This window comes from Callorhinus ursinus, unplaced genomic scaffold, assembly GCF_003265705.2.
Source record: "Callorhinus ursinus isolate GAN/ISIS: 27379988/994484 unplaced genomic scaffold, GSC_fseal_2.0 scaffold4, whole genome shotgun sequence".
In the NCBI taxonomy this organism is placed as follows: Eukaryota; Metazoa; Chordata; class Mammalia; order Carnivora; family Otariidae; genus Callorhinus; species Callorhinus ursinus.
In genome coordinates, this window is record NW_027397066.1 from 52,232,128 (window position 1) to 52,256,520 (window position 24,393).

The 24,393-nt window shown below is 34.9% G+C and overlaps 1 protein-coding gene across 11 annotated transcripts in view; it reads right to left on the reverse strand.

Annotated features, from left to right (window-relative positions):
• The window catches only part of EPHA5 (EPH receptor A5), a 347,875-nt gene that overhangs the window by 18,827 nt on the left and 304,655 nt on the right, over positions 1–24,393 (reverse strand). For all 11 annotated transcript variants that reach the window (XM_073891747.1, XM_073891746.1, XM_025887325.2 and 8 more), the window contains 4 exons: positions 22,864–23,049; positions 10,120–10,181; positions 8,483–8,692; positions 5,337–5,486 (listed from right to left, as the gene is read on the reverse strand). In XM_073891747.1, the coding sequence (XP_073747848.1) occupies positions 5,337–5,486; positions 8,483–8,692; positions 10,120–10,181; positions 22,864–23,049 (608 nt within the window). The remainder of the gene's footprint in view (positions 1–5,336; positions 5,487–8,482; positions 8,693–10,119; positions 10,182–22,863; positions 23,050–24,393) is intronic.

Consider the following 24,393-nt stretch of genomic DNA (forward strand, 5'->3'; position numbering starts at 1 on the left):
TTGTTAATGTGGATGGTTGAGATAGACAAAGGAAAAAGAAGAGAAAAAAGAAAAAGACAACCAGAAGTCTTACAGACAATCTGGCACGAGTTCATATGTGCTACATTTGAAGTATTATTTTTTTTAATATTTTATTTATTTGTCAGACAGAGAGAGAGAGAGAGAGAACACAAGCAGGGGGAGCAGCAGGCAGAGGGAGAAGCAGGCTTCCCCCTGAGCAGGGGGCCCGATGCAGGGCTTGATCCCAGGACCCTGGGATCATGACCTGAGCCAAAGGCAGACCCTTAACAGACTGAGCTATCCAGGCGTCCCTAGATCTGAATATTATTTTAAACTATGCATTTTCTTGGCACTGACATGTAAATAGCAGTCTGAACACAATTTTAAGAATGCTCCTTCTCTTAATACATAAAACTTCAATACTGAGTACCCAATTATGGCACTATTCGCTTGCGGAGAGTTGACTCTACTGGGCCCGTTTTTTCATGTCAGGGTCAGTGGTTTCATCCTTTCAGATATATATACTCATTCTGAGTACATTTTCCTTTTCTGCTCACAGAGCCTCAGCCAGCATTACAAGCTTTACAATGCTTGATCCACAAACACTGAATCCCACACAGCATATCACTCAATGAGGGCATGGTCTTCCAAGTGAAGAATGTGTGGTAGTATCACATACTCAGTGATGTAAATATTTAACAACTGGCTCTCCTTGGGGGGTGAGGGGGACAACATTTGTATAATTTTCTTGTTTATGTGGTATAAACATCATACCTTAATTAATATAACGTGCTGTGTGCTATCATAAAATATTCTTTTACCATGAAATAGTCCAGCGATAAAAGATATATATAGATATCTTTTTTGTCCCATCAGAAATTACAACAAAGAATAGAAAGAGGATGAGAAGCACACCCAGTACAAAGTAGGTTGACATCCTTTTGGGTCAAAAGTTCTTGCTGCCTTAGAGTAAGATCTAGGCCAACAGAAATAGTAATAGAAAACTGACTGTAAAAAAAAAAAAAAAGAACAAAAATAATTGTAACAGAAGATTGAGAAAGATAAATGAGTTTTTAAAACATTTTGTAATCTACGTGCTTAGTATATTCTATGTATTCATACATTTCCCAATAAATACAAGAGAAAGACACTGTCACTAAATATAAAAATGCAATGCAACTGAATCTCTTCTTATTTTGGTTTTGATTTTAAGTTCAGAAAAATGTTGACATTTAAAATGTTTGCTATCAAATAAAGAAGCTTCTACTGACTTCAGGATATTATCTTAGCTTCCTAGGCTTGAATCGGAGTTTATGGTCTGGTATTAAAATTATCTTAGTCATTCTAGATTATTTTTATTATGTGTTGTTATTTTTTTTCTCTGTGATGACAGAAGCAATCCTAAATCAAAAGAAACCGACTGCAGCATTCTGTCCCCTTGACATAGTGGAAGGTGTCCTCTGAGAGATTTAGAATATTCTGCATGCTTGGTAATGTCATATTTTCATGTTGCAAAGCCTTTTTAGAATTAGATAGTATCTGCAATGTAGAGATTATGGGATATATCATTCAAAACACCAAATCAGTATTTCTATTTTGCTCTCTGAGAATTTGTTTCCAAAGAAATAGTCAGTGATCATGATTTTCAAATACAGTAGATCTGTCATGTTTCATGAATACAAATTGGGATAGCAATTGAGGATATCAAACTTAGTGCTATATATAGTAGAAACTAAATCCCACTAAAGATTGTGAACTTGTTGAGAAAATATATAGCTTTTATTGTACATCTTATTAAAATCAGACATTTTAGGAAGATCTGCAATTGTATAATCATTTCCTGTAAACCTTATTTAGATTCTTGGAAAACCCAGCCAGAGCCAAAATACTAGTTTTTATTGTTACAATTTCCTGAGAATGTATATCAGCACTCCCTTTTATTTTTCTAAATAGTTTGAAATAAAGTTATCTGATGGAATATCAAGACTCTCAAATGGTTGAAGTCAGAAACATATATTTGTCCAAATCCTTTCTACCTTCTTGTTTCTATGTCCTTCTTCATGTAACTTTATATTGCCCATTCACAATGGGCCATGTGATTGGATCAATCTCCTGATTATGGGATTGGCTAATGTGATTTTAGAGGATATGTTACCGAATGAGGTACAATTGGTATCATTCTGGCCCTTCAGTCACTTGACAGATGAGTTCACATCTAGGCTAGTCTGCAGGTCTCCAGAGGATCATGAAGGCCACATGGATTAGAGTCAATGTGTGCCTGTATAGACCAGCCAACCCCAGTAACATGAGCACGCCCAGTCAAGATCAACAGAAACACTCATGAGCATTCACCTAACATCATGTTCTACTGTGGTCTATAATTTTATTTGTGACAGATGGAACTATATCAGGTACAATTGCCAATAATGTAGATGACGATGCTACACATATCAGACACATAGTTGGGAAGGACTAATAATTCTGAGTGACAGAATAAGAAGTCAAAATATTGTAAGTTTGAGAAGAAGTTAACTAGGGAAATAAGGGACAAAGATTTTCCTTGAGTGAAGAAACTAGCCTTGCTGGCATGGCAGAATAAAATACTTCCACAAAAATTAAAGGATAGAATGGCATTAACATAAGCCTTGAGAAAAGTTAGAAGCCAAACTCTGAAGTACACTGTAGTTCAAGGTAGTATTTGGCATCTATCTGGAGAATAGTAAGTAGCAAATAGGTGTGGTCTTCCTTTAGACTATAAAAATCCAGAGTAATCATATATTGAGTTGGATATTTTCTATTCATTCAAAAGGCTGATCTAGGATCATTGGTTGAAAATGAGAGGGAAGAAGTAGACATTGATTCAATCAGAGACTGTGGTAGTTTGGTACACAAATTCTAGAGAAGCATGCTGAAATATCTGGTATAACATTTATTATTTTTTGTGACCTTAAGTCATTTAATCTCTCTAAACTCCGTTTCTTAACTGCAAAACAGGAATAATAATAGCTTCTTTCTGATGAATTGTCAAATATATAACAAGAGTTCAGTGATACTTTTTTTTTTTTTTTTTTACCATAGCCCTAGCCCTAAAACCATAAAGTTGAAGAGAATAGATACTATGTTCTCCCAAATAGGGAGAAATATAAGTCAGCACTCCCTCCCAAAGCCCAGTGACTGGGACACAAAGAAAACCAATTGTAGCAATTTGAGGTAACTACAAAAGGGGGCGGTTGGCTGCCTTGCCATAGGCTTGTTGAGAAGTGGGAATGCATTAAGCCAAATTTACTGTTGCTATCAGAGAAGAACGCTGTGAAATAACTCTGGGAAAAGCTGAAGTGTGATCCTGGTTTCTCACCCAGAGAAATTTGAAGAAGGCAGGCTGATGGAGCAGTCTGCAATAATAGTCTAAAAGAAGGAAAAACAGCAGGGGCGCCTGAGCGGCTCAGTCGTTAAGCGTCTGCCTTTGGCTCAGGTCATGATCCCAGGATTGTGGGATCGAGCCTCGCATTGGGCTCTCTGCTCGGCAGGAAGCCTGCTTCACCCTCTCCCACTCCCCCTGCTTGCGTTCCTGCTTTCACTGTGTCTAGCTCTGTCAAATAAATAAATTAATAAAGATCTTTAAAAAAAAAAAAAAGAACAACAGCAGGTGAAATACACACGTGTACTATAGGGCGAGAGACCGTGAGGTTGGGAGAAGGCGGCAAGTGAGAGGAACCCTGGTAACTCCGAGTGCACCCTCATCCTCTAGCGACCGCAAAGCAAGGCCCTCCCCGGGGTCTGTGCAAGAGCTCTGACACATACCTCCCCAGAGAACCAGTGTTCGGGTGTCTGACTCACGGGAGGCATCAGCAAGCTCACATAAAAACAATCTTGCCCTTTCTTTTCTTTTCTTTTCTTTTCTTTTCTTTTCTTTTTTTTTTTTTAGATTTTATGTATTTATTTGGCAGAGAGATACAGAGAGAGAACAAGCAGGCAGAGAGGCAGGCAGAGGGAGAGGGAGAAGCAGGCTCCCCGCCCAGTAGGGAACTCGATGCGGGGCTGAATCCCCAGGACCATGGGATTATGACCTGAGCCGAAGGCAGCCGCTTAACCGACTGAGCCATCCAGGCGCCCTTTACCCTTTCTTTTCTACATATCCATCAAGGACAACTCTGAAAAATCTAGATGCAAACTTTGACGAAGGAGGAAGAGGAGCAAAAACGTGACCATTCTTCCTTCCCAGTCTAGGTAGTGAGGGTCAGGCTGGCTCTGTATTTGTGGGAACCACTTTGAAATGGATATGGCATTGACTTTGATTTAGACTGGACTTGAATTTTTATGTCTGAAATTGAATCTTAATTACTGGCATGGGACTGTTGTTTCAACAAAATGCAGCTGAAGAGCTGTGGTATCTGTCTAATAACCCCTGAAGGCATAGGAGTGGGAGATTTTACAGAGCATGGATGAAAGAAATAATTGGAGGAAAAAAAATAAATGTTTTAAATCAGTATGCTGTTAAGACTGCTCCATATACTGGTTTTAGAAAGAAGTAATGAGGTAATTGATAAAACACTTAAGACAGTATTTGGCACATAGTTAGGGTTCAAGAAATGTTAGCTGCTTTCATAGTTCTTGTTGTTACCTGAAGGGAAAATATCAAATTTCAATGTGATCCAAAATGGGAAGGACTGCATTGAATAGTAACAATGGAAAATTACAAAAGCAAAGACCAAAGAGCCATGTGTCAGGCATCACATAATAAACATTCTGAACTTGAATAGAAGATTCTTTCACAGTTCCTTTAATTTTAGGATCCTATTATTCTAAGTGTGAATTATTTTTCTATATAAGAAAAAAATCTGTGTTTTTCCCTAAATTAAAGAGACAATCCAATTCTTCTTACTTTTTTTTAATTTAAAGAAATGTAGATTATTATTTTTTATTCCCTAAGAGCATCCACTATTAAATCAGTATCATTTATCCTTTTGGTTTGGAGTATTAGCTGCCTTTATCAAATGCAAATCATAAAAACTTGGCTGTCAGTATTCATTCTCTGATGGCTCGTTCTTCAGCTTTGAAAATGGTACTGACATAAAATGAGTGAACCGTCAATATAGTACAGCTAATACTGTCTGGCAAGGGACTGAGATTTTATGTAACAGTAACTTCCTTTCCTTTGTACTAACTTATTTTGAATTTTTGCATAGAGGCTATTTCAACAAACAGATCAGAGAATAAGCAAAGTATTTCACTTTTTTAGGCAACTGTCATTGTGAGAAATGAAAAATTTTCTGTGTCCTGACTCAGAGAACAAAGCATTTCATTCCAAACTTGAGGGAGAATAGTTCCATACTTACGTCTTGATTGGTCATCTCCCAGTAGGGTCTCTCCCCATAAGACACAACCTCCCACATCACGATTCCATAGCTCCAGACATCACTGGCAGAGGTAAACTTTCGGAAAGCTATAGCTTCTGGGGCAGTCCATCTGATTGGAATTTTGCCTCCCTAAAATTGAAAAAGAATAAAAGAATTCCCACATACTTCAAATGAATCTCAGGATATTGCTGCCTCACTGGAAAGATCTAGAAAGAGATGTAGCATTTTTAAGTGAATCTCTGACAGCATGCAGTCTCCTTTTCACATATCTCAGCCCGTAAGCACTTGTAGACTGACTACTAATTGCCTGTCCGGAAGGTTTCTGGTTTAAATTCTGTTTGACTACTGGGACACATACAGGACCCACATCTCAATTACAGTATCACGATGGCAGCTCGAAGAGGGGAAAGTGGGCAGTCCAGCAAATCAATAAGGTATGCTCATGACTTTCTAACAGAGAGTAAAGGACTCAAATTCCCAGGGCTTTTTTTTTTTTTTCTTTAACATAGGAATTATAAATGGGAAGTCTTGATTGCTGAATGCAACCCTGGAAGGTTCAACAGTTAATAAGACAAGCGTGAAAATCAGATATAGTTATATTTTCCCCCATCACTGTGCAATTTCTTTTAGACTTGACTTCCCTTATTTCCTGCCAGTATATTTTTGTGTTTGTTCTGTTACAGACTGTTTTTGTTTTCACCTAAGAGATAGGTCTCTCATTAAATTTAACCATATTAAAAATTATGGAAATTGGATTGTGGGAGAAAAACTTATGATATTATCAAGTTTGGAGTTTTTTACATGGTAAAAAAAATTGGTTTGGTAGGTTTCCACTTAGTTCACTAAATAAACACTTTTATATCCTGCAGGCAACCCCAGGAAACCAAACATTTCATCCACAGGCAAAAATATATTTAAGGGGGAAAGGCATAGGCTTTGAATATTCTCTTGTAAAAAAGATTAAGATTAACCTATGCCTTCCCATTTTGCAGAGAGAGTATAATTTAATTCATACATTAGAAGAAGTGGAACTTAAGTTGTTCTTTATGAACCAAAGTTTCAAGACATGAGGAAATAAAAGTTTGATGTAATGCTTGAAGTTGCTCTGTGAGCTGGGGTTAATTTGAACTATTCAAACTATGTTTAAATTATTTGTCCCTTATATATATGGTAACACCACTTTAAGAAGACTTTCCTGATACATACTTTTGTTAATTAAATATTCACAGGTAAATTCACATCATTAGGTAAGGCTATGTGTCATTGTGATATCTGTAACATATTATCACTATTTTTCTTAAAAGTGTAGTTTGTTGATTACTTCAAACTTCAGCCTAGAATTTTTCTTCTGGTCCTCTGACCACCATATCCAACGTCACCATTATCTGAAGTTCCCTTATCTTCTCATCTCTCAGTATAAGGATTTTCCACAAACTGCTGTCATGGCTCATTTCAGAGGAGTAAGTCTTGAAGATCTCGGGAAGTCTGCCTCACTTCTCCTCTCTTTCCCCCCTCCCCAGCATGATACATTGACACAGACCTTGACAAATCTATTTTATGCATTTAACTAAGACATCAACCAGTCATACTGGGAATGGATTTTTCTATACCCTCCTTCTTGCTTAGGCTAAGTTTATTAAGTGTAACTCTAATCCCAAGAGAATTCTTTTTTTTTTTTTAAAGATTTTATTTATTTATTCATGAGATACAGAGAGAGAGAGAGAGAGAGAGAGAGGCAGAGGGAGAAGCAGGCTCCCAAGGAGCAGGGAGCCTGATGCGGGACTCGATCCCAGGACCCTGGGATCATGACCTGAGCCGAAGGCAGACACTTAACCATCTGAGCCACCCAGGCGCCCCCAAGAGAATTCTTAATTAAAGTTTCATTTAAGGCAAATAATGACAATGATAATTAGGTCTAGAAGAAGAAGGATATCCCATCAATTAATTTATTGATTTATTAAGCTAACCATTAGAAGGCTTTGTTTGCTTATATGTTACTCTTGATTTTCAGTATAGTACAGTCCCTAAACATCTATGAGTCACAAAGCAACACTGAAAAAAAAAAAAAGCCTTATAATCTATGAAAAGTTTGTTAGACCATGAGTAGAAGTCTTTTTTTAAATTGAATTAAATAAGCAAATGTGAATATATCTATCTGAAGAATGTGAGATGCCAGAAGTGTTCTTGTGTATTGAAACAAAAGTAAACCAGATCTTATAGTGAAAAAGATACAGTGATATATATTTCTAGCTTCACAAGGAGTTGGAACATTAAGGATATCTAACTTCATATTATCTTGACATTGAAAAGATTTAGAATTAAACAAATACAGTGTCTCATAAGGGATTCACACTCAAAAGGTGCAATAGATAGACTGCTCAGAAAATTCTGCTGTACCAATACCCACAGTTTTCCACAGAAAGAATTGTCGGATACATACCATATCGATTCAGGAAACAATTATTTTGCTGGAAAAGGATGTTGATTTATGCTAATTATGACAACATGAGTTAGTGACCAATTTTCCATAGATGTGGGCTTAACAGTTAATATAGCATGTCAGGCAAGTAATTAGGCATTAAAATACCTCCAGTAAGTCAAAACTTTTTGAAGGAATAGTTCTTTTATTTCCTATCATGTGAGTCCTTAAAAGGTAAGTTTACATATTTCTGTGTTTGTTTTATAAATGAAGACACTATAGTGCAGAGAGTTTAAGTTACCCAATAATGTTATACATGTTTATATATTCATATATATATAATATTAATTGTTTTTAATATAGGATAGTCTCTCTTTAACTTTCTTTTTTACATTTAAAACTCTCAATAATTTTTATGTTGCTGTATTAACTTTGAACTCAAAGATTTTGTTTTCAGTATCTGTAGGAAAATAAAAATGAATTATTGTGCCCCATACAGTGAATCTTTATTTGTTTAATATATAAATTTGCTGATATCCAACAAGTAGAATTATGTGGGTTTTTTTTATCTTCCCTTCCCATCATCCCTTTCTCTCTCTGTCTTCCTATGTAAGAGGAATGTCCTTTTAGCTATTTCCTTTAAAAATCTTTAAAAATTAAATGTCTCTTGTCTAGTGTTTCAGAAATGCATTCTGTTAGATCTTACCCTCGTGGTATAGGCTGCCTCAGGATCATCTTCCAGCACCCTGGAAAGTCCAAAGTCAGACACTTTGCACACAAGGTTACTGTTGATTAAGATGTTTCTGGCAGCAAGGTCTCTATGCACGTAGCCCATGTCGGAAAGGTACTTCATTCCTGCAGCAATGCCTCTCAGCATGCCAACAAGCTGAATCACAGTGAATTGCCCGTCGTTTTTCTATTAAAATGATGTAGAAATATTAATCCAGCAACAACAATCACTGGGGGAAAATTTGAAAGGATCTGTCTTCAAGCCCCAAATTAATACTCTCACCAACTTCATATGCAATTTGTATCTGAGGGAGAATGGAAAAAGTTATGAAATATATCGTTAACTTTGTAACATGAATCAGTCCTCTGCTTGGTCAAAGCCGATCAAGGCTTTGAAAGCCCTTGTCAAAAATCTGTTAGTTGCCCTAACTGGCATTGTAACTCCTTTATTCTCATTCAACAGAAGAGTATGTTCATCGCTCCAACCTAGTGCCTGCCTTAGATGAACACTGTACCTTTTTTGAGGAGCTGTGAGATAAGCTAGCTGGATGGGCATACTGGGGTAAAAAAGAAGTGACTGGAGGAGATAAAAGAGGTTATTCAGGAGTACATGGGAGGAAGAGGACGGAGCAATGACCAGGACAACGTTAGTGTTTCTTGGCAGCTTGCTGTCTTTGTCAAGGGCACTGGACTTAGCGCAGACACACACAGCATAAGACCCAACTAATGATTATTTTGAACTATAGGAATGATATGGCCTTAGGAGACCAGAGAACTTGAAGATATGTATAAGAAATTCGGTAACAGAATCTGGCAGAGGCTGGAGATCAGAAGAAAACTTGGCCTTGTCAGTAGACTGCTGTCATCAATGCCCAGGCCCCTGGAATAATCCTCAGAGAAACCATTGTCCTATCACCTCACCTAATCAACAGTAGAAGTCGCCACATGAAATGTGGAGAAGTAACAGGCTATGGGTTTAATCAGGCCTGCAAATATGTTACATTGTCTGGCACAAGCCATTTAGTAATACAGGGAGTTACCAACAATTAAAATTTGGACACTTGCACATAAAAAGAATCTTTTCCTGCAACCCAGAAGATCTGACAGCATTAGTGATATTGTCTATTACTACCTGACCGTTCCTCTTGTACCAGGAGTGGCTGACTCTCAGACGGGTTATGAGCCTATCGGACCCCTTCATCAAGACAGATGATTTGCATGGACCTTTTAGACATTTTTTCCTCGCTCTGCCTGATACTATATACTCTGAGAAAGTTAGGTACTTGTAAAAAAGCTTCTTTTTTTCCCCCTTTCCTTTTCTTTCCTTCTGTCCTTCTTTTCTTTGTTTTCCCCCCTTCCTTTATTCCCTCTTTCTTTCATTTTTTTGGAGGCAAATTAACAAACAAATAAAACTGTAGGGACATACGATTTAGATTTGTTTAAGTTTCTGAAAAGGACAATTTATAAACCAAAGTTTATTTTTTGAAGTATATTCTGACTCCAGATATTTCTATCGATTTAAAAGTTCTGCTTTAAAGTGGCTCAATTTCAACTTCAACATCATAGTCAACATACAAACAACACTTTGAATAAGTAAATGTATTTCAAACCTACCTTTAAAAATGTATCTAAAGATCCATTTTCCATGTACTCTGTCACTATCATCACTGGTTTGCCTGAAAAGAAACAGTGGTATGAACTGCACATTTTGATTTTCCATACTTATCTAGAAAAGTTTACTAGAAGGTTTTATTTTTGTCCAAACTGCATATATTCTTTTAAAAAATGTTCTTTTCTAGTAGGAGGTAAATTCACGATATGATGGTAACTTACTGTAATGGGTGACGCCAGTGAGAAGAAAGTATCAGAAGAATAATAACATTGACATTTAAGATATAATAATACATAATTTTCAATATTAAAATCAATTATGTCAATGAGTTTAAGGATGCATTTTATTTTTTTATTTTTTTAAAGATTTTATTCATTTATTTAAGAGAGAGAATGAGATAGAGAGAGAGAGCATGAGGGGGGTAGGGTCAGAGGGAGAAGCCTACTCCCTGCTGAGCAGGGAGCCGGATGCGGGACTCGATCCCGGGACTCCAGGATCATGACTTGAGCCGAAGGCAGTCGCTTAACCAACTGAGCCACCCTGGCGCCCCAGGATGCATTTTATTTTAATAGCGGTAATGGTATAATGTACCAAATAATATCCAGCAAAGCACTGTGAATGCATTATCTTTCCCACAATTCTGAACAAAAACTCCTGTCCCTCTGGACTGCACTACTTATGAATATATGTTGTATTTTCCTAACTTTCTTTCTATATTCCTGTAACTCCTTTCCTCATGATTACCTCCCTTTTCCTTCTCTGTCACACACATCCAAATGTTTTCCTTCTTTATAACTCTGTTCTAATTCCTCTTGCTGTCTGAAAACTTCTCTTGCAATCATTGTTTCCTCCCCCTTTCATGTCTGATGCAGAAGTGCAAGCTAGAGCTTATTAGCTGGACAGACTCCAGAGTCACGTTGCCTGGCTTTGAATCCCATGTTACATAAAATTTGTATTAATTTAAAGTATTTTGAGGTAAGTAAAAAGAGACCTTATGTCAGAAAAATCTATCTCATAGGTCTGTTTATAAACTTCATGTATTAGGAGGGGAAACAATGCTCATGCAATCAGGAATGCATTATAATTAACGTAATGGCATTCTCCAGAAGGACATCTGTATTTTTCTTAAGAAGTGATTAATTCAAGTCACAGAATTAGAACCTGCGTATGTATTCATACAACGCTATCTAGAAGTGCAAATAAAGCTATAGAAAGTTAGACAATTACATGCAAAAAAGTAATAACTAGGAAGAAAAAAAGATTTTTATCTAAAGATCAAGATCACTTGAAACTTACTATTTCAAATAAAAAGATAAGACTGTCTAATTTCTTACTCAGATAATTACCTTTTTAAAAAATACTTCAGAAGGAATATTCTTTTAATAGAATGTGATGAGTATATTACAAAGCCAGACACATTTCTTTCCTCCTCTTTAATGTTTATAAAAGTAATTTTAAAAGTTTGTCTGAAGTGTTTGTAAAAGTAATTTTAAAAGTTTGTCTGAAATAATTCATTAGGCATGTTTGTAGATGCCTACATTAGGTGAAACACCACAGGTGCAGAGAATGAGCAGTGGAGATAGGGATGTCATTTGATCTGAACCTTGAAGGCTTCAGGGGTATTACTTATATAATAAAAGATGACAGATATCCCAGGAAAAAGGGGCAGCATGTGCCAAGGCATCTGGTCATGAAAGAACCCGTCAAGTTCAACTATGGCTAGAGCCCTGGATTTTCACTTTGTCAGTCCAGAAGTGATAGGAGATGAGTTGGGAAATACTTTTTTAAAAAACTGGCCCACAATAGTCAAAAAAAAAAAAAAAAAAAGAAAGAAAGAAAATACAATTCATAATGTATTTGTAAATGCCGGTCACAGCACAACAGAAGAAAAGATTATAAATGTTTCTTTTTCTTTAGTATAATTGTAATCTAAGCTCATGAAAGGAAAAATGCTTGTAGTTTAACTTTAATTTAATTATATTGCCACACCTATTTTAATTCAGACAAATTTTAAAATAGACAAAATTCTGTTTGGACCCTTTTGGTCCCATTCTCACATCAAAGAGCCCACTTCAGACTTTCATTAACATTGAAGCCCCTTTTCTTTTCGAAGTCCACAGCTAATATCCCACCCCAAGGGTGAAAGCCCAAATACTTGACACCTGCTTTGGCACAAGTGTCTGTGTATCAGAAGTTACACCAGACATAATGCTGGAGTATCCTGGAATGTCCTGTTCTACTAGATATCACCCCTTCATTTGCCTGATTTCAGGAATTCATAAATAACCAGGGATGAAGCTGAGTAAAGGGGACACATGGGTAATCCCGGCACCAGCTTTTTATCAAATACTAATGAAGTGTGAAAATAAATTTACAGCTAATAGAGCCAAAGGGTATCTACCTGCTAAACATCAGCCCTGATCCAACTAGAAGAAGACCTACATTTTCTGGAATCAGCCTGGGTAGCTCTTTTATTCTGACTTTGACTCCCACTTACAGAAATCCACTGGGAGAACTATCATAGTATAACTGGAATTGGAAGAAGTGATTTCCAGCAGATATCCAGAGAATATTGTCTTAGCTTTCCCTCATTGGAATCCCTCAGCTCTTACTATACGGGTAGATGTCTTGTCCATCAAACTGAAACCTGATCCTTGTCTATCATTATTGACTATACCCCAAGTCCTTTATGAATGCAGCACCTTCCCTATAGCTCTACTTACAAAACTTTCAGTTTTCTCCTACTCATCTTTTCTAGAATTTCTTCATTTTTTTCTACCCTTTAATTTGTTGGGCTCTTTTTCTTTTTTACCATTATGGGTCCATGGTAAATATTTAGTACTGCTCACCCAAGGTCTATTGAGTGGAAATTGGATAGAATCCCCATGTAAAAACATCTTTTTCTTTGGTGAGTTTGTTCCTTAAACTCAACCCAAAATTACTAAGCTTAGAAGAAAAAAATTATACTCTAAATTAAAGAATGAACTGATCAGAAGACTCATTGACATTGAATAATATACATTTGGATAGAAAAAAATAAATGACTACTTTTTAGGGAAATGGGCACCTGGCATTTGTTCTATAAGATTTCTTAGATTTCATCACCTAGTTTTTAAAAGTCAGATTAATTATTTATGACAGTGTAGGTTGTAATGTCAATAACAAAAAATATTATTTGCAAAGTATGATAGGGGAACTAAAATACTTCTCACATTTTAGAAAATGGGAGAAAAGCAATTAAAATGAATGTTTGCAAACAAGCATGATCTTTTGTTGACAAGAATAAGACATTTCAGAACCCATTTGATTATTTTTCATGCTTGAGTCATTTTAATGCTAATTATATTTAGTTTGGCTTATGTTTTGTCTCAGGTCCTGCTAGCCTGCAAGAATGACATAGCAATAATTAATGTGGCTTACTCTAACCCTTGTAAATTCAATAAAACTGTATAAATCATTTTCCATTTTCCAGCTCAAAGTACAAAGAATAGATTTGCCAATAATTTGGAAAGCATATTATCAAAAATCTATATAAAAAGAGCTCATAAAGCAGGTCGAAACATGATTCTAATCACAGAGTAGAGTTTTTGTATTACTTTATATTATTTACCAAAGACTTAGCCCAGGCTGAGTCTAAGTAGTAATAGAAACACATTATTTATGAAATTCACCAACCTTATATTTTAATCATTCAGTTTTGGTAATCATAAAAGAGCTACACTTTGTTGATTTATTGGATTTTCACTCTTTATAAGGCACAATGTTATTTTTTAATTTTATTAAGTTCCATAATAGTAGAATTACAAAAGACATTTTTCAGAGAAAGAAAAATGAGGCTTAAAAAGATTCAATATATGACTTAGGTTGATGAGTACAAATATATAAGAAACAAAGTTGGGAATCAAATTTGTGTCCATCTGACTATAAAGCTGTTTTCCTTTCCTCCACACTATGATACCTATAATTTCAAAATACTTATTTTAAAGTTTAAATTTTATACCAAAATATCACAATTATTTACTCTTTTGTGTTAATACAAGCTTGGTAATCATGGCTATGGCATGACAAACTATCCAACCATTAATGTCAGATCTGGTAGGAATTTAGCTTCTCTCAGTAAATAATATAACCTTACATATGACGATTACTTATATATGTTCTGAGTGTTTTGAAGTATTCTATAGTGAAATAGTCTTGGATTCTATTAATATGAGATATATAAAGTAATAAAATCCATAGAAACAGAGAGTAGAAATGTTATTGTTAGCAGCTGGGGAAGGAAGAGAGGAAGAGTTGCTCTTTAGTGGGCATAAAGATTGAGTTATGCAAGACAAAATAGTTGTGGAGATCAGTTCTACAACATTGTGGTTATAATTAATATTATACTGCACACTTGAAAATGTAAAAGGACAGATATATTACACGTGAGGTTATTTTACTACAATAAAAATACTGAGTTTGTTTCCTTACTCTGTGATTTTTTGGTGCTAATGTCCATCACAAATCCAAGAGAGAGAATATGCCACCCCTGGTAAAGCAATCTTTTTCCATAAGATATCTCAAAGTTAGGTGAAACTAACTTTGGGGAATGTTGATCTAACCCTTGCTTTTCAGAGCATTGTCCCAACAGTTGGCAGAGCTATCATCCGCTGGGAGCATATTAGAAGTGCATAATCCTAGTGCTCAATCTGATCTATTGAAACAAATTCTGCATTTTAGCAATACCCTCAGGGGCACATACAATTTTGAGAAACAGTAAATTAGGCCACATCACAAAAGTTGCAGCTAAATCTGGGCTTTATTATTTTATTTGCATTGATACTACATGCTTTTCTGAAACCATTAGCTCATCAATAATACTTGATACCACTTAAGGCTCCACTCAGGGAGCATTTTATTTAGAAGCATCATAATTCACTGGAGAATAATTGTCGCTGGGTTTCTCTTAGAAATATTTTACAAGACTTGTGAATAATTAAAAGTAAGCCTGTACTTATACTTACATATCTACGGTTTTATTTCATGCTGTCATTCTATCTGGGTTATATTCCATTTAGCATACTAACACTTGCAGCTGTTTGAAATTACTTTTATTTTGACCCTAAGGGAAAGTTGAGATAACTCATACATCATGGTTCAATTATTAATGGTTAATGGTCAACCAGAAAATGGAATCTTGTGCTTAGAACAGGGATAGATAATGCTTACTAAGGGACTAAGGAGGGAAGGATAAGGTATGGGACAATTAGAAGGGCACTCACATTTTAATTCCATTATGGTCCTTAGTTGTCGGTTAACACCTTAGGGGAACATCATTTATAACATTTTATAATTTTAATTTGGGGAAAGATGATAAAGTAAAAAGTCTATATACCTTACCTGAAATAGGAGCATGGAAACACCAAATGTCTCTATAAATAGACTCAAAACATTCTATAATATCCCCTTTTATTTCAGATTGTTTACACTGATAAACTTTTTCGTTAGATGCTCATTTCTCAAATTAGAGATGAGTTTGAATTGTTCTGACATTAGTGAAGGTAGATGATTACTTATGGAGTCAGAAATTATGGACTTTTCAAAGGAGGTGGGGAATCCAAGAATTAAGAAATCTGACAGCTTTCTTTTATTAATAATGAACTTAACCTAAAAAATACAATGTTTAATTTACTAATTATCAATCTATGAACCAGGAAATTTTGTTTCTATAGTTCTATTTTTTTTGGCTGAGCAAGATTTAGCTTTTATCAGGAAGAACACTTGTAAATAGTTAATAATTATTTTATATACATATTTCTTAAACCTTGTTCTATGCCCTAACAGAGAAAATCAGGTACTGAATTAAAGAGTTGGCTTTTATTTCTACTTCATCTTATATTTATTTCCATTGTGGTTTATCACTGGTTCATAGAATTTGTTTCCTTATGTGAAATGCACAATGTAAAATTCAAGCATACTCATACTTCAGAACATTTTCATTACGTCTCAGGACTAAAGGTAAATCAGTCACTACATGCTTATAGGCCTCTCAAATGTAAGTTGTCCAAACTGAACTACTGATTACCAACCACAGGCTTGATCCTCCTAGACTTTTCCGCATAAATGGCAATTCCTTTCTTTGAAGAATTGATGACAAATAATTAATAATTATTGTTGACTCCTCTCTTTTTCTCACACTTCGTATCTAAATCGCAGGAAGCCTTTCTGTGATTGTCTTCAAAATATTTAAAGAATTCAACTACTACTCTCCATCTCGTTAGATCAGCACCCTGATCTAATCCATAATGAGGTATGAATAATGTCAGTAACCTCCCCAGGGTTTCCCTGCTTAAACATTGGCTCTTACTATCTATACTTAACAGGGCAGCCAGACTGATCTTGTTAACACAGATATCAGATTCCATCACACCTTGGTTCTAAAGGCTGTAAAGCTCAGATTAAGAGATGGTCTTTACAGGGACCAAAAAATGTGCATCCTCTATCCTCTTACTATGTCTCCAAGTTAAGTTCTTTCCAGACTCCTCACTGAAACAACAATGGCCTTGATATTTCTTGAACATCACATGGAAGTTCCATTTGAGACTTGCTGGTCCTTATTCCTATAACATTCTGCCCCCAGATATCTGTAAGGCCCACACCTTCACTTTATTCAAGCCTTATTAAAGAGGTTTTTCACTAAATAAAATAGAAATCACCAACCCTCAACAAAAGTAATCCTTAATTTCCTCACCTACCTTTATTTTCTCATTTAATATATTATAAATATATTTATTCACTTGGTTTCTGTCTCCCCACCCAAAGTAAACTTCATAAAGGCAGGAATGCAGTCTGTTTAAAGATTTTATTTATTTATTTGTCAGAGAGGGAGAGAGAGACAGAAAGAGCACAAGCAGGGGAGCAGCAGGCAGAGGGAGAAGCAGGCTCCCCGCTGAGCAGGGAGCCCAATGTGGGACTCGATCTCAGGACCCTGGGATCATGACCTGAGCCGAAGGCAGACGCTTAACCGACTGAGCCACCCAGGCGTCCCAGGAACTCAGTCTGTTTAATCCCTGCTGTACCCTGATTAATAGTGATAGGCATGCATTAGGTAATCAGTTAATATCTTTGAATGAATAAATGTTTGCCAACTGTATGCTGAATGATGAAATATGAGATTGGTAATGTATACTCTTTAAGAGCTTAGGTTTGGAAGTTATGTAAAAGTTTTAAAGTGTGGCATTATCCTATGCTAGTTTTATGATACTGGATAAGGTATTTAACCTCTTTAAAGTTAATTTTTCCCATCTGTAAAATAAGAACAAATACTAGTGTCTAAACAATACCATAATTGTGCAGATTAAAGGAGATAATAAAGAGAATTAAGTTTAGTAAATTCTTAAAGTAATGTTAATGATTAGTAGCAATAATAACTGTTACATGCAACATCTTGTGAAAAGATTCTCAAGCAATTTCTTTCATATGAATTTTATTTTTTTTCCTAAACGCCCATGGTTTCATAGAATAAGGTTTTAAAAATAAAATATAAACTATATATCACTCTAACTAGTTTTAAATGTTTACATAAGTGCATTTAGTCATTCACCCATTTAATATCATTTATGTCTTTTTTTTTAATTACCTAATGTCTGGCCCTGTGATAGACTCTATGGGGGGCTATAAACATATATCAGTTTCAAGAAGCTCATTTTGTAGTAAGGAAGATAAAATATGCAGAGGGATAACTATGATATCATGCATAGCAAGACAAAGTACAGAGAAATGCAACTAGAATGTATAGGATTGTCTCTGGCTGAGAATTTACTCATTCAACAGATATATGAATTGCTACACATGCTGAGCCCTGATCTAGGAACACACAGGTGAGCAAGACAACAAAAACCTCTGCTCTTTGAGGCTTAAATTCAAATGTAGAACTAGGAAGCTTTCTTTTACTGAGCTATTCAACATTATTAAGTGGTTCCTGTATGCAAGGCGGGCACTGAGAATAGAAAGAAAAATGAAGATAAATGACACTGATCTCATGGAGAAAGCCACATCTGAATTAATCTTGAAGGTCGAGTAGAGCCAAGGAAAGTGGAGAGGACATTCTAGGGCTGAGTGAAGTATTTCAAAGGGGTAGAACAAGAACTCGATAGAGTTTTTCTGGAAAGGAAATAGTGAAATATGAGGTTATAGCCAAAATTATATGGGGTTAAGCATCAAAGTGCACATATTTTGCTTCATTTGTTTGCTTATTTAGTGATGAAGCATCAGAGGAAAGCAGTGATTTAGTAAAATCTACCTTGGGACAATATGTATGGAATGGGCTAATGTGAGAAAAGACAAAAGTGGGAGGGATAGTTTGAAGATTGTCAGAAATATCCCTGGATAATATATAATAAGAGGCTGTAAAATGGAAGTGACTTTATAAGATAGAATGAAATACTATATTTGAAAGGTAATTGCAAATTTATTTAATAAATCAGAATTGTCTGACAATTTAAACAGTCAATTGTCATTGAATGTGCTATCTCCTCAGACATAGAAATAAAAAGAAATAGGGACAGATTCCTCTAATGTTCTTCTAATATTTTGCTTAAATTTATTAATTTTACAAAAGAACTAAATTTATTTGTACATGATCCTAGATTAAGAAATATAACTATGAATCATTTTAAGACTCAATAGAAGTATTCCTTTAGTTAGTTTTTTTTTTTTTAAAGATTTTATTTATTTATTTGAGAGACAGAGAGAATGAGAGCGAAAGCACATGAGATGGGGGGAGGGTCAGAGGGAGAAGCAGACTCCCTGCTGAGCAGGGAGCCCGATGCGGGACTCGATCCAGGGACTCCAGGATCATGACCTGAGCCGAAGGCAGTCGCTTAACCAACTGAGCCACCCAGGCGCCCATCCTTTAGTTAGTTTTGATAATAATTTCCACAAGTGGGGAAAGATAAATCTTAAAGAACTAAAGATACTGCAATGGGAAAATTATTTTTCCTATTTCTACTTTAGTTTTGAATCTCTTCAAATAGTAAAAGTTGGCACTGTATATATTACATTAAAGCATCTTGCGTTGCGAATGAGTCAAGCCAGGACCTATGGTTTTTTTACACCATTTGTCATTTTAAGACAAACTCTCTAGAATATATAACTATTTCTGATATTCCCTGTTTTAACAACACATCACAGAAGGAATTTGAATTCGGGCCCATGTTTCTGGCATGTAGGGCAGTGATATGAGAAAGATGAAGGTTCACTATGGCACCACCCATAGGAGTGCGACTTCAGACTCCCTACCTCAGCTTCAATCAGAAAAATCAAGAGATTTAGTTGCACTTATGTCTCATTATCTGTGTGCTGCAGGTTGAGAATAATTGTTGAATAAATTAGCATCAGATCAGAGAGCATGAAATTAAGGACACAAATAAAGTGAGATGCAACATGGTAAATTAAAAACAAGCTGAAGACTTCCTAGGCTGAACATCAAGAGGTACATTTATTAAGGAGAAATGCAGTTTGAGTTCACATAGAACAAAAAATAGGACAGAAATATTTTAAATATTTTCATTTTGTTTTATGTATATGTGTAGTTTCATGGCAGCAACATCAAATAGAATATTTGATTAGGAGATTGGAAATTTCAAATCTGTATTCCCAACTGCAGTACTGTTTTTTAGACTAAAATTTACAAAATTTAGATATGATCATTTGTTGATAAAGGTTTTAAGTGCACATAAAATACATGACAAATTTAGTTGACTTAATATGAGAAATTCAGTTTTCTTAGTTTGTCTCAGTCAGGACCCATTCACATTAAACAAGTTCTATAATAAATCAGGAGTTTATAAATTCAGTGAATATGAATTGTAATAATTTTGGGGTGTTGTCCACTAGTATCTGATGCATTCACTTAGATTAAAATAAATATTTATTTACTACTTTAATTACTTGCAGTTTTATTCACACACACATATACACAAATATATCTTAATTTAATCTGCACAACCATCTTACAAGTCATGTATGATTTCTTCCTTTTTTGGTGATATTGAGACTCAAAATGTTCAACTGACCATGGATTGGTTTAACTTTAGGTATAACAGGCTTACATAAATATTTAGGACACTGCCTTTGTCTTCACGGAGCAGACTTTTTTTTTTAGCTAGGGAGTTAAAAATATATGCAAAAGTGACAAAATTAAATGAAAGATTTGAATAAGAGTTTTGGCCAAATGAAAGATCATTACAGACAACTGCAAAAATCTGTATTTGACACAGGATTCAAAAGAAGAAGGGATTACTTTAGGGTGAAGTGATGAGGGATTGTTTCATGAATGTGATGTTATTTGAACAGGGTTTTGAAGGAACTGAAAAGGTAGTGAATAGGAGGGTGTAAGTTTCAGAGGAAGAGGAAGTGTAGGTAGGTCAAAATATCAAGCATGTTAAAATGGACTAAAAGATAATGCATGTGAAGGAGCTCAGAGCACAGGAAGAGATAAAACGGGAAAGTAATAACTATATATTGTTTTAGTACACATTCTTTGCCCTGTCCATTCTAAACTTTACCTATATTAATTCATGTCCCCTTCCCAACATCACTATCTATTCTTAATCCATGTGACTGGCGAAGAAACCACATTTCTGAATGTTTAACTAACTTGTTCAAAGTCACATAGTTTATGGCAGAACCAAAATTACAATACTGTCTTCCATAATAATAATAGTGGTCTGGCACTGTTCTAAACATTACATCTGAATTCATTACAGAAGGTAAACTGGCTGCCTACAGAGCTTCACATTTACCCTGGGTAATAAGAAGTCATGGTCAGAGTTTATTTGAGGAAGTTAAATTTTTTGGAGGACGCCATATTAAGGATGAGATGAAGAAATTAAATGTATCAAATATTTGCCTACTATTATTACCATGACTTTAATTAAGAACTATGTTTTATATTATATAGTATTCATTACTGCATAGGAAATAACAGTAATCAATTATTGTTATAATTCTTGTAGTATCTAGCACCACAAGTTATCACTGATGTCCTTTTAAGACTTTCCCTTCAGACAAAATGTAGTCACACTCAAATTCTGATTTCATTTTATTATACCAGTGACCATCTTTTTCACATCATATTCTTATTTCAAACATTCCTGCTCTTTCATCATTGGGTATAATTTTTATAAAATATTTTAATTTCTTACATTATTAAAAAACATATTTTTCCTTGTTCTCTACCTTTCTTTATTGTCCCTGCCTCTCACCTTTCTTTAGGAACTTATTTGTTCTGATAAGAATTAAGGATGTCCTCCTTGCTCCAGCAATACCCTCTTTGGGTTACTGTCAAGGGGGTAATAAAGTATGGACATATATACAACTGGAGGAAGAAACACATCTAAGTTTTGGAAAAAAAAAAAAACAGGTCTGCAGGTTATTTTATTCCTATGCTACATTCCTCTATGAGAATTCTTGCTGGAAATGTGTATCTCTTTGGAAGGTGGGGAAAAAACAATCTAGCAATATAAGCTGATTCAAAAGTTCAGCCAATCATCAACATGATACTTTCGCTGTGATCTGTTTTAGTGCTTTTAAGGGGCAGCTACCTTCTCATCTGTGACTTGTGAATAAATCATGATTTGGGAATTAACTTGTTATATACCAGGCAAATATTTTGACTTGCTTCTTTTGTCTATACTGTGAAAAAGCTGTGTTTTTATTGTTACTATTTTGTTTTCCATATTTAAAAGCTAAATAAGTGGGTATTCAATCTGCTTATGTCAATAAGTGGCATAAGTGGATATCTAATCATTTGAAATGACTTAATAGATTGATGGCATTTATTGAATACATATTGCTGGTATGCATATTTGGCATATATAATTTAAATTTGGTTAATAGCAACTAGAAGGTGAACAGATGATTGAAAGCAAGTCTAAAGAATGTTCCTTGCTAAAATTTTTAGGTGATTTAGAAAATGGTGAGTAGATTATGAAGAACAAAGGAAGGAATGAGAATACACAGAAATGTCAAAGGAAAAAAATGAATTTAAATAAAGACCTCAGTCAGGTGGCCCAAAAATACTTTATTGGATGATTGAAAAATTATGTGAACTCTTTATATCGGGAAGCTCATCACATAAGTCACATTTATGACATAAATACAAATTTAAAAGAAATGTGAAAATCCAGATATTTTTGAGTAAAAATTAAATTTTCTTTAAGAAAAAAAATAATCTCAAGCAATTTTTCCAGTCTTCTGTGGCTGCTGCTTTCCCTAAAATTATTAAAATATCTCAATGAAAAAAATGAATAAAAGAAATACATCTGTCTATAAAGACCAGTTTAAAAGGTGGCAGGACACATATGATTATAGTGATCCTATTAAATGTTAAACTTCAATACCTCAGTCAAAATGTTGAAGTTAATATTTTATTAGGATAAAAAGTGAAAGAGCCAGAAGGAAAAAAAAAAATGTTGATACCTTTACTGCTTCTTTTATCTGGATACATTTTGTCTGGCCGTGAATTCATTGTAAATGAGTAAATACATATGTTTTGAAAAACTAAATAGAAATTGAGGTTCTATTAAAGATTACCTTGGACAAGAATCTACTAAAAATACAAGGCAATTATTATTAATATTAAAGAAAATTTTAATAACATTCCTGTGGCTACTTTTCTTTTTATCCTGAAATTAATAATAACCTATTAGAAGACACCCAGATTTTCATGATACATATACACATATAATTTCTACTGTACTTACTTTTGGTCACAACACCTTCTAAGTGAATGATGTTAGGATGATCAAACTGCCCCATGATACTTGCTTCACCCAGGAAATCTCGGCGTTGCTTTTCTGTGTAGCCTACTTTCAGGGTTTTGATTGCCACAGGTAATTCTCTTTTTCCTGGAAGTTTCAAACGTCCACTACAAACTTCACCAAATTCACCTTGTCATAAAGATGGAAAAACACGCAAACTCATTTCAATCTTTACTCTAATAATATGCTAAAGTCCTCCTAGAATACTAAGGTTTAGACAAAACATTATTAAAAGGGGAGTCCAAACTTCATTATCAGTAGTAAGAGAATAAGTGGTGTTTTGGGAAAAAGCATCTATACGTGATCATAAAACACTCTGGGGGCTTTTAGCTTCATCCATCTGACCTACAAAAACCTTAATGAAAACATTACAAAGAAATTAAATGCAACTGATTGAAATTCTACAGGGGTGGTTCAATATCCACAAATCAATCAACATGATACACCACATTAATAAAAGAAAGGATAAGAACTATTTGATCCAGTCGATAGATGCAGAAAAAGCATTGGACAAAATATAGCATCCTTTCCTGATACAAACCCTCAACAAAATAGGGATAGATGGAACATACCTCAACATCATAAGGCCATATATGAAAGACCCACAGCTAATATCATCCTCAATGGGGAAAAACTGAAAGCCTTTCTCCTACGGTCAAGAATAAGACAAGGATGTCCACTCTCACCATTACTTTAACACTGTACTGGAAATCTTAGCCTTAACAATCAGACAACAAAAAAGAAAGGCAAGGAAGATGTCAAACTTTCATTATTTGCAGATGACATGATACTCTATAAACAACCCGCAAGACTCCACCAAAAAATTCCTAGAACTCATACATGAATTCAGCAAAGTTGCAGGATATAAAATCAATGTGCAGAAATCCATTGCATATCTATACACCAATAACAAAGCAGCAGAAAAAGAAATCAAAGAATCAATCCCACTTGCAATTGCACCAAAAACAATAAGATACCTAGGAATAAATCTAACCAAAGAAGTAAAAGATCTGTATTCTAATAACTGCAGAACACTTATGAAAGAAAGTTAAGAGGACACAAAGAAATTGAAAAGCATTCCATGCTCATGGATCGGAAGAACAAATGTTAAATTGTCTACACTACCCAAAGCAATCTGCAGATTTATTGCAATCCTTATCACAATACCAAAAATATTTTTCAGAGAACTAAAACACATAATCCTAAAATTTGTATGGAACCACAGAAGACCTAGAATAGCCAAAGCAATTCTGAAAAAGAAAAACAATAGGAGGCATCACAATTCCGGACTTCAAGCTTTATTACAAAGCTGTAGTGATCAAGATAGTATGGTACTGGCACAAAAACAGACACATAGATCAATGGAACAGAATGGAAAACCCAGAAATGGACTCACAGTTCTATGGTCAACTAATCTTTAACAAAGCAGGGAAGAATATCCAATGGAAAAAAAAAAAATAGTCTCTTCAACAA